At 38.3% G+C, this 16,824-nt stretch overlaps 1 protein-coding gene across 1 annotated transcript; it reads left to right on the forward strand.

Moving 5' to 3' along the window:
- Positions 1–4,710: 4,710 nt before the first annotated feature.
- Positions 4,711–13,612, forward strand: LOC147760788 (uncharacterized). Its single transcript, XM_087017248.1, has 16 exons — positions 4,711–5,017; positions 5,258–5,425; positions 5,965–6,150; positions 6,513–6,737; positions 7,227–7,409; positions 7,856–8,116; positions 8,371–8,496; positions 8,920–9,010; positions 9,362–9,471; positions 9,891–10,003; positions 10,264–10,435; positions 10,794–10,937; positions 11,339–11,473; positions 11,955–12,143; positions 12,709–12,897; positions 13,407–13,612. The coding sequence occupies exons 1-16, from the start codon at positions 4,711–4,713 to the stop codon at positions 13,610–13,612; spliced, it is 2,805 nt and encodes a 934-aa protein (XP_086873374.1).
- The last annotated feature ends 3,212 nt before the right edge of the window (positions 13,613–16,824 follow it).

Consider the following 16,824-nt stretch of genomic DNA (forward strand, 5'->3'; position numbering starts at 1 on the left):
CCCCAAACGGAACTGTCCGCACAGTTTCATAGAATAATGCCCAGGGTTATGTACCCACACAGACAACACGTCCAATGTATCGATATCTTACCACCAGGATACAGGAGTCAATGTCCTTCAGGAAATGCTGCTACAATGAAACCAAAACCACCTAGTCCGTTTTTAATGAGGGGCAAATTGTCACCAAAACGCATTTTTCAAGGCGCTAAGCGAAGACCAAAATGGTTTCAGCAGGTTAGGATATTAGGCGACCTCTGAGGAAGCCACTGTAAACAGAAAAACAGCGTAGTCTGTTTCTCTAATGAATTGGGGACCATGACCGTTTCTGGGTAGAACACTGAAATCGCGTTGTTTTCTTTATTGAGGTCAGATTTCACCTGTACCGCTAAATTGGTCAAAAAGAGTTTGCAGACACCCTGAAGAGGCCTACGTCAAGGTGTGCACCGCTTCTGAAGTGACTAGGGCCACTGACAGCGTCAATATTTGGAGTTGATACCACATTGGTGCCAAAACACCAATGGAAGTCATCGACGAAAACCTGAACCAGATCAAATAAAGGAATAATCTGGGAACCACTTGACTATCATTTGATATGAACAGTTTTAGGTTGCACGATCAGATTGCTGGTTCACACAGATAACTTTTTATAGTAGATAACTTACATAACCAAATGAATAAGCAGCTACCTTGGTCATCAAAATCGCCATATTTGAACCACTTTGACAATATGTGGTTCGGTCAATAGTCGCCGAATCAACGGCCTGCATGTCCTACAACAAAACTGAACCAAATTGGACAAGTTTTAATCGTTGACTGGAATTTTATTCCATATTAAATTCTAAAAAACTATCGCAAGAAATGCCTTGCCTCTTGAAAGCTCTGGTAGCAGGAAGATAAGGTCAGGCATAGCAGCTACTGTTACTTTGACTGGACACTGACATGAGGGTCCTTTGTGGGTCGTGTAACTCTTTTAAAGACGATAATTTGGAAGATATGGAGATCCAAAATATCGCTTTCAATGGTTGTCGCATGACTTAAAATTGGCAATGCGTTTTTGTTTGCTTCACTGGCGAAGTCAATTAAAGAACTGATGTCGCAATGACATGGAACATTTTATCAAAAGTTATTAAAACACGATTTTAATCCTTATTTTTATTTATCAGTCTGCAAAATAGGAAAAAAACTAATGAATAATGATTTAGAAAAAATATTCCATATTAAATGTCAAGTCTGTATAATAACGAATTTTGTCCAAGGCTTAAACAAGCTCCTAACTATTGTGTTAGGTGCCCAGCACCACTGAGCACATCGTCACTGCAATGCTGCGCATCTTGATGTTGGTGGTAGTGGTGGTGGTTGGGGCGCTTGGGGGGGGGGTCAAAAACCGGAGATGAATGCCATATATTTTATTGTGTTACTTATTCAACACGAAAAACATTGCATTTGTCTTAACTCATCTATTAATAAACAATCTATTTAGAAGCAGTTGTGCTAGTTGTCGATCTCGATTGTGTATAGATATTCAAACCTATTTCTGTGGCTTATATTCTATAAACTTTTCCATATTTTGACAGCGGTACTGTTGGCATACTGGTATTGTCGCCATAAATTCACATAAACCGGTATGATCAACAGAAAATCTTTAGGAAAGTCACTTTAGTACATCGGTACTTAGGCTATGGTCTGTGACATGGTCCCTTCATTGGTGCCAAAATCGGTCAATTATTTATATTCGATTGTCATGTTATTGACCTTTAATCAATGAAGTAACCTTTGCACTTCTTATTGACGCTGGCTTTCATGGCGACATTTTTATTATGTAACATTGGAATTGTAATAATGGAACTCACACTAATTGCGACTTTAGAGCTTGCTGCATGATAATCATCTATAAAAAATAATAGGGCCTTTGACAGCATTTGCCTCGCAGCAGCAGTCAGGAGCATATGAGCAACACTGCTTCGATGGCCAAAGGGCGTCAAAAAATGGGGAATGCTACAAAGGCAATGGTGAGTTGATGCATGCTGGACCTTGAAGTAACAGTTTAGATTACAGTCAGCATTACATACTCTTTTTAAAGACTCTACAACTGATTTTTTAATAATTGGTTTCAGTCATAAGTTTTTCCCTTTGCGTGTATCTTCGAAATGAGGGTTCTTATTTCCAACCAAAATCGAATTTTCTTTTTTCAAAAAAGTAACATTTGCCTTCTCACGAATTATTGTTCGACTCACCCCTGCAATCGGATTGGCTTTTTGTGCCAATTTTAATCAAATGATTTACCTCTTATTAACTTGCCAGTCACTTGAACCACCCTGTATATTCCTGCACAAAATCAGATAAAATATTGACATAGGGTTACATGATTTTATTTGAGAATTTATTTTCATTGTTTTATGGTCTGAAAATGGAAAGAAATATAACTTTGCAGGATATGAGAGACATAGAAAATATGGCTTTTAAAATTCCTATGTTCTGTTTTTACAGGTGCTTGCAGTGGCACTTATTACGTTCACACCAGGTAAGCATATTGAGAGAGAGAGAGAGAGAGAGAGAGAGAGAGAAAGAGAAAGCGGGAGAGAGAAAGAGAGACAGAAAGAGTGAGAGAGAGAGTGAAGTGCGCTCTTGTCATCGATTTTAATTTAAAAAAATACAGCAGTGCTCTTCTACATGTATCACCGACGTAAAGCAAGTTTAAGAACAATGTCTTAATTTGTCGCTTAAACTAGGAATACGTCTAACTGGTCGTATTCTTATCTAAGCTAACAAATGTCCCTCACTTCAGAGCTCGAGGCTGTATGAGCTTTCGTTGCCAGACAAAACGATTGATTTTTGTCTGTCCCACTTCGAGGCTTTGTGGCGGATATTAAGCTTGTTTAGCTGTGCCATTTCACTGACACTTGTCCGCTTTAAATTCTTGAGTGAGCTGGCGTAATTTGAATAGAGTTACCTCATTTTACCAATCTATCAATTATATTTGATAATAAGACTATCGATCTTCCGATTGAGTAAGGAAATCGATGTACTTTGTGGATAAAATTGTTTTTGCAGACTCGTAGACCAATCCATAAAACACGGCTCAACAAGCAGGCCTCTTGGTGCATGTAAATACAATAGCGCCATTCCGTTCTCTGGTCAATTGGCTGCTCATTTGAACTGTTGGTCTAAATCAAATTTCTAAAACAAAAATTAACCTGTTCAATATAAATTTCTTTAAATTCAAATTTAAAGCCATTTTGTATAATAGTATTTCCACTTTTGTACATTGCAATAACCCACTGTGGGGTAATATTTTTATAAGTTAAGAAATATTTTACCCACAAAGATGTAAGAGAGAAAGACAGCCATTAAGGGCTTTAAATTTTTTCGAACCCCATCATCCCTGTTTTTATTTACACACTCGTTCAACACTAACACGTGCAAATGTGTATATAATAGTAAATGTGTCGCATCTCTGACTCCAGCTTGAACTTGGCGCTTCGCGAAAATTTGAAAAAAAAAAACTTAGGCATAACTTTCGTGTCTGGTATGCTTCAGAGGTAATCGAATTCGCAGCATGTTGTTTAAAGGGTTACAGTGTAAATGTGATGTCAATCACTCTTCAGTCAATCTATGTCTTTCCCATAGTCCAGTAAAGTGGTCCATCAAATAAATATCAACATGGCTGTTATGGATTATAAGAAACTGATTAAAATAAAACCAGTGACATGAATGTGCCCTTTTGTCACTGATGAAAATATACAACTGCCCAAAAACGCCATTAATGTTAAATAAACGTTTTATTGGTTAAACTTAATACACGGTTGACTGGTTATTTCAGCCCAGACATGCACATCTCCCTCGACGCCCGCCAGTGCTAGCGAAGTGCTTGGGGGACTTAACAGCGGGGATAACGTTACATACGTCTGCGATTCTGGCTTTCATCTGGTTAGTGGGGACCTTGTTCGCTTTTGCTTTGACAACGGGACGTGGAGTGGTTCAGCACCAGTATGTGAAAGTAAGAAACGACCTTTAAAGAGATGGAATATGTTAAAAAAACAGACTGAGAAATAGTTCATAGCAGATCGATTAATCAACGTTTTTGATTAAACCTTTACAGTGGCACTGAGTGATGATGCATTTCGACATTGCGTTAATTGGTAATGGATAAGCAGTATAGGAATGCCATAATAAGAGAAATTATATGTAAAAAAATATATATGATCCATGACAAATCATTTCGTAAAATATATTTGAATTATGTCAGCCGATTGTTGAGTTATTTAGGTTTACATTTCATTTTTATTTACCCGACGTACCAGTAGACAGGGACACGTATACGTATGTCGATCCTTTTTCCGCCTCTTTCTTGTAGGAGGAATTCGACCGATAGCTTTCTGGCCGCTTGATGCCAACAGTCTTGGGAATGACCTCAGTGGAAACGGTCACCATGGAGTTCTCCACAGCATCAGCCCAGACGTTGGTCCCTATGGAGCCAAACATGCCCTGCGCTTTTCCAGACTCACTCTGTCGCACATCGTGATACCCGCGCATGCTGAATTAGCTTTAAGAAGTTTTACTCTCATTTTCCTTGTGTATCCTGAAACATTAGCTGCCGCTACTCTGTTTGAGTATGTCCCGCCTAGCTATTATGGACCGCATGTATGGCAATTTCCACACGGAACGTCCTTGTACACTAACCTTGTTGATTCATCGTGGGGGAGTCACGCAATGTGGTACCTAAATGCGTTCACTGTCAACACTTGGCACAAAGTCATCGTGCAGTACGATCGTAGCACTGGTCAAGCCACACTTGGGTTTGGTTCGTTAGATTCCCAAGAATTCACTAATGAAACATCTACACTGGGACAGTTTGATATGTATACAGACGGCGCTGACCTTTACTTTGGCAGAAGGGGAAACCTTGGCAGCCATACCTTCGATGGGCGAATGGCCTGTGCTCAGCTGTTTGACGCGGTCATAAGTCTGGAGGACGTCAACGAAGCTTGGGAGAGATGCAAAGAAAGGGCGAATCTTAGTGAGTACAGAGCTGGCTGGCTCCCGGTATATAGTGTAATTAAAGTGTGGGCAAGATGGAGTGAAGATATTTAGTTAGTTTGACAAATGTTGATTTCCTTCTGTGTTTCAGGAGAAAATTCATTCATCTCTCAAATAATCTCTTCATATATTAGGTTCACATAATCAGTGCTCGCTAATAAATCACCACGATTACTCAATCTCCATCTCTGATACACGACACTGGTTCATCTTTTAATAGGCTGCCCTCTCCCAGACCCTGGAGTGCACGCAAGTTTCACTGGGAACCTCACCATGGGCTCAGTGGTGTCATATAGCTGTCACCCTGGCAATGGCCACATCAACGGGGACACTGACAGAACATGTCTAGGGAATCTGACTTGGTCAGGAAGTCGCATGGAATGTGGAAGTGAGTTTTCTTTTTTTTATTTTCTTACATGCAGTCACCCTAGATATAGGATTCTTCGCTACATTTATACGTACTTTCGTTCTACATATTTACTGGTATGTGATTAATAAATGGAAAACTTGCAGTGCAGCGTTTTACCATTGTAAATATACCAGTAAGATGACATACAGCTTAGATAGACAGGAAGAGAATTTCCCAACAATACAATATATATTACCTCCGGATCCTTTCATTTGATAAAATTTTAATAATACTTATAAAACTTTTAATTCTTATTATCATTATTGTATTTCTCTACTCAATTCTACGAATAAACGGTTAACTGATATGAAAATACAATGGGTCTAAACAAATGACGCCAAATCTTGCACGGTACATTTATATGTCATATGGTTAAGCTGGGGATCAAACAAATTTTAACCTTTAACTTTTATCTTCATAGTGAGGCCGTCTAAAACTCACGACAAACGCGCAGTCCCTAGCAACCATACGCAAGACCATCACGCCATCTATCTTTTTATTGCATTAAATTTTTGCAGCTCTGTCCTGCAGCGACCCAGGGTTTGTTGCCAACAGCACCAAGGAACCTTCTGCGAGCCAAGATTTCGGTATCGGAGACAACGTCACCTACACCTGTGACAGCTGGTACTTGCTGACTTCGGGCACAGCAACTCGCGTTTGTCAGACTGACCTCACGTGGAGCGATTCAGCACCTGTCTGTGACGGTTAGAACTCAATCTTACTTGTTGTGTAGGAAATTAATTGTCTTTTGTCGCAAAATACTATTTATATGATACTCACGAATAGGTATCAATGGCAATCTGACGTATAATTCATGCAGTTTGTACCTGGTGTTAATAGGTATCGTTCGTGTCGCCAGATACAGTCTTTAGAACTACTGTAAATTCCTACCCATAGAGTCGCTACGGCAGATGTAAAAAAAGTAACATAAACATATTACACTGCTACAGAAAAGCATTTAATGCCTGTTAAGATTACCAATCTAATGTGCTTATTTCAACACCGCATTCTTGTGTTAAGTTAGGCAGCTCATGCAGGATAATTATTGTAAAATAAACTGTTTCAGAGTCTCCCGATTGGTACACACCGTGTGACGGGAACTGGGAACACGGTTACTATGGCAGCTGCTACATATTTAACACTACAAGGGTGAACTGGGCTGAAGCCAGTGCCGTTTGCCATGAGAAAGGCGGCCATTTGTGGGTACCGGAGACCATCAGTGAAAGAGATTACATCCGGGGCATTATAACTTCGACCACAGAATACCAATCAGAAGACGAATGGTGGGCGGGTATGTGCACTAATGTTGTAGAATTGAGCCTATATCATTGAGACCAGTTTAACAAATGAACAACTAGCACAGGGCATATAAAATGAAGGTATTAATAACGATTAGAGGCACAAAAGTCCGGAATGTGGCTCATTTCTAATAACCGTTTTTTGATTAATCCTTATACCACGGTGAGATATGATATTCATATTTTCACCCCCAGTCGAGCTCTTCAGATTCACTTTATTTGACTGTACCTTACTATGAATAACGTTTGATGTTGGCCGGTACTTTTATCACTGATTGTTTTGAGAGTTCTTTACACTGCCATGATGATTGACCACATTCACTGGTAACGCACGAGTATGTGGATTGCCAGTAATTCAAGTTCTTCATTATTTCTATAAATGTAACGAATTCAAAAGAATCCAATTCTTTTATGTTTATTAATGCCCCTAAGTGCCCCCAATATATGGCAGTGACATCATCATCTATTCTTGTTAAATCCAGGTATATCCGACCCATGGTATACTGAGGCGAGCATTCCACAATCCGGTTCGATGTTACAAGAGAATGTGTTCCACGGTAACGAGCCAAATAATCTGCACAAAGTTCATGCTCGCTTGAAGACTGCTGCCCTCAGAGATAGCAATGCAGACAGAAACATTCCGTACATATGTGAACAGAGCACAGGTAAAAGAGTCGTTTCCGCTTTCAGTCCGTACCTATTTAATTTGATTAATATTCGGACTGATAAAGGAAGTGCGCATCTTTGTAAAATGACAAAATACGTGTGGACAATGCACCTATTTACATGCCGGAACATTTAAATAAGAAGTTCCTGTAAGGCTTCATAACTATTTCTTAGCGATGTTGTTGATACACATTATCGCACGACAGTTTGCATCAAAAACCTGTAAATACCTTGCAAATACGCGCAGGTGTGTAAAAGTCACGTATTTATATGGTGCAGTAGAGTTTGTATATACCTATATTGTATATGCCTTATTGTAAATCGGAATGTTGTTTTAAAACAACTCCTTTGAGTCCAATTTATTCCTTAATTTTTCTTTTGTCAAAATAAACGGGATGTCAACTGTATTTTCTTAATTAAGTGATGACGTACCTTGATATTGTAGCGTACCTTGGTTGTTATCGCTCTGAGCCTGGCACATCTGCCACCTTCACCAGTTCATACAACATGAACCTTCAACAATGTATAGAATACTGTCGAGGTTTGTACCATGCCTACGCCGGCGTCTGCTCTGGCGAGTGTTTTTGTTCTGCGACAGTGAACCACGGCAACAAGGAGAACGACTTCAGCCACTGTAACGCGATGTGCCCCGGGAATAAGTATCAGTATTGCGGTGGAGACGGTCATGTGTCTTTGTATCTTGTTAGTAAGTATTCCTTAAGGGGTTAAGAAAGGGGGGATCCATAGTCTTGTACTTAAAGATCTCGAAGGGATAATGATAAATGGTATTCTGCTCTGCTACTTCGATAATTTTTTTATTTGTTTGTTCTTTAAAATGGCGAATTCGCTGCCTATCCCCTGCCTTTTGATAACAGAGATTTCTGAAATTTAAACAAGAATTTGTTTTGGTTAATTAGTCAAAATAGCCACTTTTAAAATTTATGATGAATTGTATTTAAGCGTGGATTCCAATTGCCGCCTATTCCTGCCAAGAGTTGTTCACCCATGGTGTTCGAGAACATGGTTGGTACTGGGTGTCTGCGGTAGGAATGGATTCAAATACACGCTTAGAGTGCTTCACTCCCAGTGAGTATATTAAGTGCACCATCTTCAAATCACGTTTTCTAGAACAACAAGAAAGGAAATGGCTGTTTCTGTGAGGTGACAATTTATTGTTGTCGACTTAAAAAGTCGTTTTGTATTCTTTTAATTGTGAAGCCATTTGTATGCATTCTCCGTTTCTTGTTCCATTTGCGCCTTGTAGATTGTCAATACTCAACATCGTCTTCATCATCATGTTCAGAATTATGATTTTTACAGTTTTACAGTAGCAAAATCGAAACGAAACTATTTATAGACAAATACGATTCACAACGATGGTTTTAAACAATCACAGAAGACAAGAAGCTTACATCTTCCTTGTAATAACAAATGCGTTTTTATGTACAAAGCCAGGTCTTTGTCATCTTCTCAAATTGATTTTGTTTGTTGTCGTTGTTTTTGTTGCAGATCCGTGTAATGACTGGTTGGTTTACCAACTAAATGATGCTTCAATATCAGCCTCATCTAGCCGCGCGAATTTATCTCATACACAAATAAGGTAATTACCACAATATGCAAACAGTTTGAGTTAGAATAGTTTAGTGTTTTTTGGTGGCATGTGTGCCGCACAATAAATTAACGATTAAAAACAAATTAAAGTTGTCAAATTACAAATGATCATTGATTATATAGGGATAATCAAATGGTAGTATTTCTTAAAAATACATTATTACATTCAGCTATCATAATAACCATCAAGACAGTAAAAAAAAGAAGGGATTTATACATACCGTGTATTAATCTTTAGTTGATAAGAACTTACTATACCACAACTACGGCATCAACCAACCCAACATTCTAGCAATTTGACTGGATTGTCAATTTTCCATCACCTAATACGTCTTTTTAGACTGTTCGGTGAGAGTGGATGGGGACCGGATGTCACAGCGGATACAAACGGATCTTGGATCCAGTTTACCCTGCCACAGCAATATATCATCACCGCGTTTCGCTCTCAAGGTAGTCCTATAACACATTTTACTTATTGTGCATATAACCTTGTGTTGTTTCTCCGTTATGATAGAGTCTTTATAAATTATATATGGTTTTAATCTTTGCTTATTACGTTCTATGCCTAATAATGGAAGTAGACGGGTTATTTCCCATGTAAATATCCCGCTTGCACCAAGTAAAGGTTATTATTATTATTATTATTATTATTATTATGTTTTTAAATATAATTGGTGTTGGATATATTTAGTATTTCGACCTTATGACTATAGGTCACAGAAATTGGTCTTATTTCTTCCATTCTTTTATTTGATTTCGTTTTATCTTCTATTTATACACTTTTTGTGAGAACTAGATTTTATTTTTAATGCAAGCCACATAAATTTTTAATGAAAACTTACAACATTCCTTATTCAATGTATTTACAGGGAGAAATTCATTTGATCAGTTTGAGAGAGTCAGGCATTTCACAGTTCAGTTCCGAGACTCGCACAATAATTGTGGATGGACTGATTATAGAAACAGCTCTGATATTCATGCGGTAATTAAGTACTGTGTGCGTGTGCCTATGTGCATGTGTGCGCGCGCGTGTGTGTGTGTTCGTGTTGATTCAAAGTATTAGATTGTGTTATCCGTACACGTGCAATCTTAGCACAGTGCCGTGGTCAGAAGTTTCCAATATAAAGCGATTTTGTGCAAAGTTATTAGCATCATTAAAAGGTTGCACAGGAAAGAAAAAAAAAATGTGAAAATAACAAAACTGCCTCCATTCTCTACATTTGATAACAATTCGTATTTAAGTTTAATGCAGAAGGCCCAACGAACAGTGATTTCAACACTCCCACCGACAGTGTTGTAGACCAACCCTTCGTGGCCACAGACCTGCGCTTCATTCCCGATACACTCAGTTGTCTGGGCTCCGGGTGTGTTATGAGACTGGGCTTTAGTGGATGTCCTTACGATACTTTCTCGGGTAAGTTATACAGGTTAATACAACAGGAGCAAGTACACCACGTCTGGCTCTTTCGCTCTAAACACTGGCCTAGGTATGAATAACTCGTGACGCTGTTTATTATTTTTTTTAATGCCAATGCATGATGTCTCGGGTGGTAAAATCGGTAGCGATATTTTGTGAGGAGTGTGTGCATTTTAGCACTTAAATTAAAGTTGAAATGTTTGTTTTCACATTGCTTTGAAGAAGTATTATATCACAGCAGATTTAGCAGAAAGTAAAACAAACTTTAAATCCTATAAAACGGCATTTAACCTATCGTCATGGCAACTATACTGACGAGAAATAAATTTCAGTTTTTATTATTCTGGCCTCTTAGAAACAGAAACATATGTAGGATGCTTCTTGGACAACCCAAATGATCCGGAATATCCTGGAGTCGTATCTGAGAACATTACGTCATCCACTGATTGTATTACCCTCTGTGAACAGAGCAACTTCCTGTATGCGGCAGTGTCTAACTGTAAGTATTCTGTCATTGGCATACAAACCCCCTTTCATAAAACATTGGATTCTGCTGTTTGGATTACCCTTAAAACATTTAGGTGTAGATGTACTTAGAGACCAGTGGACACATGCAGTACGTGAGCCAAAAATATTATCGTAGATTTATTGGGACCATATATTGTGGTGTGGGGGAGGGGTTGGCAAGCTTTATTCTGGATCTTCAGTTAGAACATATGCTTTGTTTCCTAACGATAATGTTATGGGAGTCTTAAATATGACGGTCACGTCAGATTTGCCACGGATATTTCATATTTTACCGGAGCCATCATATCACCCTTAAATAACTTTACCATTATGGTAATATATCTGAAAAGTAACTGAGTTTATTCAAAGCAAACATCGTGACTTCTATTTCAGCTACAGTATGCTCTTGCGGGAACCAGTATGGCAAATACGGAAAGAGTCTTGAGGGGATGTGTAATACGCAGTGTTCTGGCAGTCCTGGGGACAGATGCGGGGGAGAGTTTTTCAACTCTGTATTCAGGGTTTGGAGTGAGTACTGTGTGCAATTGCTGTTTGTGTTTAGCGTTCAACTGATTCTTAAAGGAGTAACAACTTTTCATTTTGGCCAAAAAGAGGATTCTACCTGGGGTAAACGACAATTTTCCCATACCTGCCAATGGTTTATGAATCCGTTCCGACATTCATTTGGTTTTTGTAATAATCTCTTAAAAGATTATTACGAGGGTACGTAGCCATCTACGAATATCCACATGGTCCAAAAGCAAGCACAGCTTTCAGAATGATTTTGATAACAGCCGTTTTGGTAGCAAAATATAATTTATTATATTTCTACACCAGAAAAGATATATTTGGCTTTGTGTCGTATTTCTATGTTAAATAATCTGTGGTAAGTTAGAGATGGCCGATTACTTCGTTTAATGCATTATTCTTAACGACTGGTGGCTGTAACAATGTAAGTGATTGTAGAAACTTACCTCACTTTAATTTCAATTCTTGTCGTCTCTTTAAGGTTTAAAATGCCCGGAATTGCCAGCAGTATCGCAAATGGCTCTAAATACGACGGAACGAAGTCATAACACAGTGACTAGGTATGAGTGTCTTCCTGGTTACAAACTGCCAGCGGGAGTCAATGAATCGGTCAGTCTGACCTGTGTACAGAGACAGTGGAGAGGTGTCATACCTGCCAATGGATGTGAACGTAAGCAGCGCTTTGGTTTTCTAAAAAATGCGACTAGTAGTTCTTCTTACAGTACTACTACTACTTCTTCTTCTTCTACTACTACTACTACTACTACTACTATTAATTTTAATACTACTACTACTATTTATAATAATAAAAATAACTAGAAAAGCACTCAGGGAGAGCAACCTCCTCCAAGACAAATAATAAACTAATAGTTAATCGTTACTTGTTAATTAGTCATCCTAAATAACTTGTCATTTCTTTCTTGGTCCATTGGGAGTTATCTTGAAAATTTAATTAATATTAATTCCAAAACTAACAAAATTTTATCATTTCTTTATAATTGGTGAAAATACATTTCCAAAATATTCCTCAAATACGTTTTGATTTTTCGAACGTACGTGATATTGTTTCAATTTAATTATTTCAATCTGATCACTTAAAGCCATATTTTTGTACATGGTGACAGTACCAACCACCTGTTGCTATGTAAAGCAGTAGTATTTCAGCAAGGGGAGCACGTTTGGCAAATTTTCTTTTAAATACAAATAACTAACTGCATGTGCTCCATTGTTGACAGGTATAGTTTGTAGCGGTCCTTTACCATTCGTTGCAAATGCTACAAGAACAGTGACAGGGTATGTCTCTGACAGTATTGCCGTCTATCGATGCCTGTATGGGCATAAGTACCCGGATAATACAGACACCCAGGAGATTCATTGCCAGGCGACGGGGATGTGGTCTGCGGTGACACACACAGCGTGTGAAGGTATTTGTATTGTGCCAGTAGCATCGCTGCTAATTTTCTTCCATTTCATTATATTGCATACTGCCTCTTTTTGTCTTTTTTCCTTCCTCATTCGTAAAACCTTTGTGTTAAGCATTGAGGCACCCCAGATAGCGACAAAACATCCAAACGTTGGTATGGTTGGCATTTGGTTGGCGTTGGCTTTCCAACGTTGTGCCAACGTTGGGCCAATATTGGTTGTACAACCAACCATGCGTTGGGCCAATGCTATCTGGGACGTACCTTCTATATGCCAATTCTTATAGATAAAACATCTTCTGTTCAGGGAGCGGTGTTCATGTAACTGCCATTGGTACTAAAGGCTACCTTTTTGAAAACTGAAAAGTTTAAAATATATTTACAATTAAATGATTATATAATTATTGCTAGTAAAATTCAACAACACAAAATCATTAGAAAAAAATTCTCGCGTGTAAACAGAAACAACATCAAAAATAATAATAATAATTATGCTTTTCATGGTAATTCAGAGAGTGTGTGTAGTGCACCGCCAACTGTTTCCAATGCCAACGCAACCTATGACAACCGCACGTGGACATATACCTGCCTCACAGGACACTTCCTACCATCAGGAGGCACGGAGCAAACTCTGTTCTGTAACTTACTGGCACAGTGGGAAGGGAGCGTCGAAAATTGCGGTATGAAATTCAAGAGCCCAATCATTGTCGACCACTAACCTTCACTGGCTTACTCTGCATTTTAAAACGAAAGATAATTTGGTCATTTTTATGATATCGACAAAAACTTCAGAAGATTAACTGTGATGCTGGCTGTGAATATTTTGTTTAATTAGATTCAGTTGCTCTACATCTACAAGTCATAGGACCTATTCTGCAGTTTCGTCATTTTTGTTTGATATAATGAGTCGTATATACGAAACAGTACTACAAACATTGCCAATGTTAACGATTTTTATCTTGATTTCAGAATATTTAAAACAATTATTGACTATTAAAATCCCTGTGTTTGGAAGATAAACCATAGATAAAATTAATAAACAGGTTTAAAGAAACGTTTAACACAACGCCGTATGTATAAGGTAGGTATACACTTAATAACCATCGGATTCTTTGCCTCTCGTATTAAAATCTGGAATCTGTCAAATACCCTGAAACGCTTGCGTCTATGCTGCAATGTACAAAGGTAAGTAAGAAAATGCAACATTTTTTTTTGCTTCTTTAATCGTTTGAATACTGTGGTACGACTTAGCTGTTGAATGGTGTCTCTTGAGGTACCAAATAAGCGTGAGATAATTAATTGGTTATGATGTGTGTATGCATGATATATGTTTGTAACAGGTTACTACAGCACGTACTGGCATATCTCAGTGTTCTATTTGCCATGCTACATGTACTACATGTATTTCCTTATTTATGATATGGTCATCAATTGATTTGAGAGAGTGCAGGGTGTGTTGTATGAAAGCTTTGGCATTATTCCGAAGTTACAATTCATGGCCCACCGTTGTTGACGTGTCTGGGAGTTTTGAGGGGTCGGTCTTCAAGGGGTTGACGTAAAGTGTAATAGCGAAGCTTCAGTTGCTGTACATTAACGAGTGTAAGCATGATCCATAGTGTGTTTGTAATGGATTGCTGCCACACATAAAACATATTTCACAATATTTCTTTCTTCATTCATTTGTTTTGAGGCGTATTATGTAAAAAGAAAATATTTGGTAATCAAAATTTTTGCGCCTGTATACTAGTGATTCAGCACTGTTTCTGTTGTTACGTGTATGTCACGGTTGAGCTGCAAAGGTTCTGTTGTATGAGTTCTGTAAAAGCAAGGAGTTGTAAAGAGACCTCTTTACAACTTCTTGGTAAAAGTCATCCCAGTTGTGTCGGATACCATGCTTGCGTTGAGGTTAGCTAAATGAATGCGTTTTGATACTGTGAACGTGACCTCTGTGCAAGAGACATTTGAAATTACGGGGTTTCTAATTGGAGCCAAACAGGTATTAAAACCCTGCAACTGGTCAATCATGAACAATGACACGTGGTTACATTGTATAAGACAAGGTGGTATAATTTTCGTTTTTAAAGACATTAATTGCTACTCATCTTAAAAGAATCCACTGGCAGGTTTGAAGGAAAAAGATGTTACTGCTGACTGCAACAACTGCATTGTATATACATGGTCTTTTTATGTGTCGAGGACACTTCATGTTTCATGCAACGATCTAACCATTTGACCTGTAGGACATTTTCAACAGCAGTGAGTGGCCTTTCCCATGGTATTTCACAAAACGAAATATTTGCATATATCAATTTATCAGTGTGACACACCATCTGTTTCGACTGTGAGGAATGGTCACTACAGGAGAACATGAAGAAATGTGAGATGGGGAAAACTTTGCTGACCGTGACGATGTACATGTATTCCATTCTCTGCATTTGTATGGCCCGTGCTTAATGAATTTAAGTATGTGGAGTCTCTATATTTTGCGAAATTTAAGACATCGTCATTTCTCAGCCTCAGTAAATCAATCACCTTTCAAACAGCAACGGGCCGGGACAACTGTCGTAACACCTGCACCGACCATGTTCTGGCGGAGAAAAGTGCCAACAAACTTCGCTTTTGCCCAAACCAAACGGGAGATGTACATGTAATAATTGCCTCTGGTGACGTGAAAGATTTTAAACTCTTCTCAGTAACCTCTCACATGTCTACGATTGATAAATCCGTTTTGATTCATACAGTAAGTTTCAAGTTGTTAAGTGTTCACCTACATGTAACACTAGGCCTACTCTGTCTCCCAGAGGCCAGTTGAGTGATTACGTCAATCCTGTGGAAGCATTCTCGTTGGACTTATTTTTCTTTCATCCTTGGATTACTGCAGTGACTGAACTGGCTTGTATTGTGTGATATCTGCCAACACTTTAATTTGCTGAAAAGACGGAATGAAACTTACTTGATATGTAATGTTGTATTTTATTTATTTATTTATTTATTTATTTATTTTTGGTCTCGATTAGTACTAGTAATCTGGAAAGTTTAGAGATACCGATCGATGTACTATTGAGCATCTATTATCCCATGTATAATGATACTTGTATTTTGTCAGATAATAAAGTCTTACTTTGACGTTTACCTTGCAGTGTTCCGTTTGGTTTCTGTGCATGCCATGATACAAAGTCACACTTTAAACATCTAGAATGCCAATAAGCTAACATGGTAATAAAATGAAAAATTGCAAGAAAATATTCTGATGCAAGTTGATCTGTATAGTATTGTCTGTCATGTTGAGGAAATTTGTAACTTTTCACTTCCCAGCCCGACTCCCTGCACTAACTGAAAGCGTACCTGTAAAAGCTTTCGTCCCAACATTTGGGACTCCCATCAGTCACACTGATGCCAGGAGACCGTGATAGTGGCCTGTCTTGTGAGACGTGTTATAGTGAGCAGTTTCAAGTTTTAAAAATTTCAAATTCCCTCAACATGCTAGTGAGTTTTAATATTTTACACATCCGAACATTTGCCAATTTAATTTGCCGGTGCTGTAGCTCGTTATTTTCACTCTTTCGCGTACAATTTGTCTGCCATGTCTATAGCTTCAATGAATAGTAGAGTATTTTAATTAATTGTTGAACACTTTTGATTACACAGCTAGGGTATAAAACAAAATAAACCAAAATCCTCCAATAACTAACTTTTCACTGCTGACAATCTTACAGACTTTTTTCCATTTAATTAATGGATGGCAACTAGGGGGTTAAGAGGTTCAGCAGCTAGTCGTGGTCGTTCTTACTGTTGAACCGACCCTTCCTTGCACCTCAGCGGAATCTCTACCCTGCCAAGCAGACGTATTAATTGTTTTTTTTGTTTTTTTTTTTTTTTTTTTTTTTTTGGCGTGAAACGCATTCTTAGGATTTCTAGTTTACTTTAAAC

This window comes from Lingula anatina, chromosome 7 (assembly GCF_051362555.1).
Source record: "Lingula anatina isolate TDL-2025a chromosome 7, LinAna3.0, whole genome shotgun sequence".
In the NCBI taxonomy this organism is placed as follows: Eukaryota; Metazoa; Brachiopoda; class Lingulata; order Lingulida; family Lingulidae; genus Lingula; species Lingula anatina.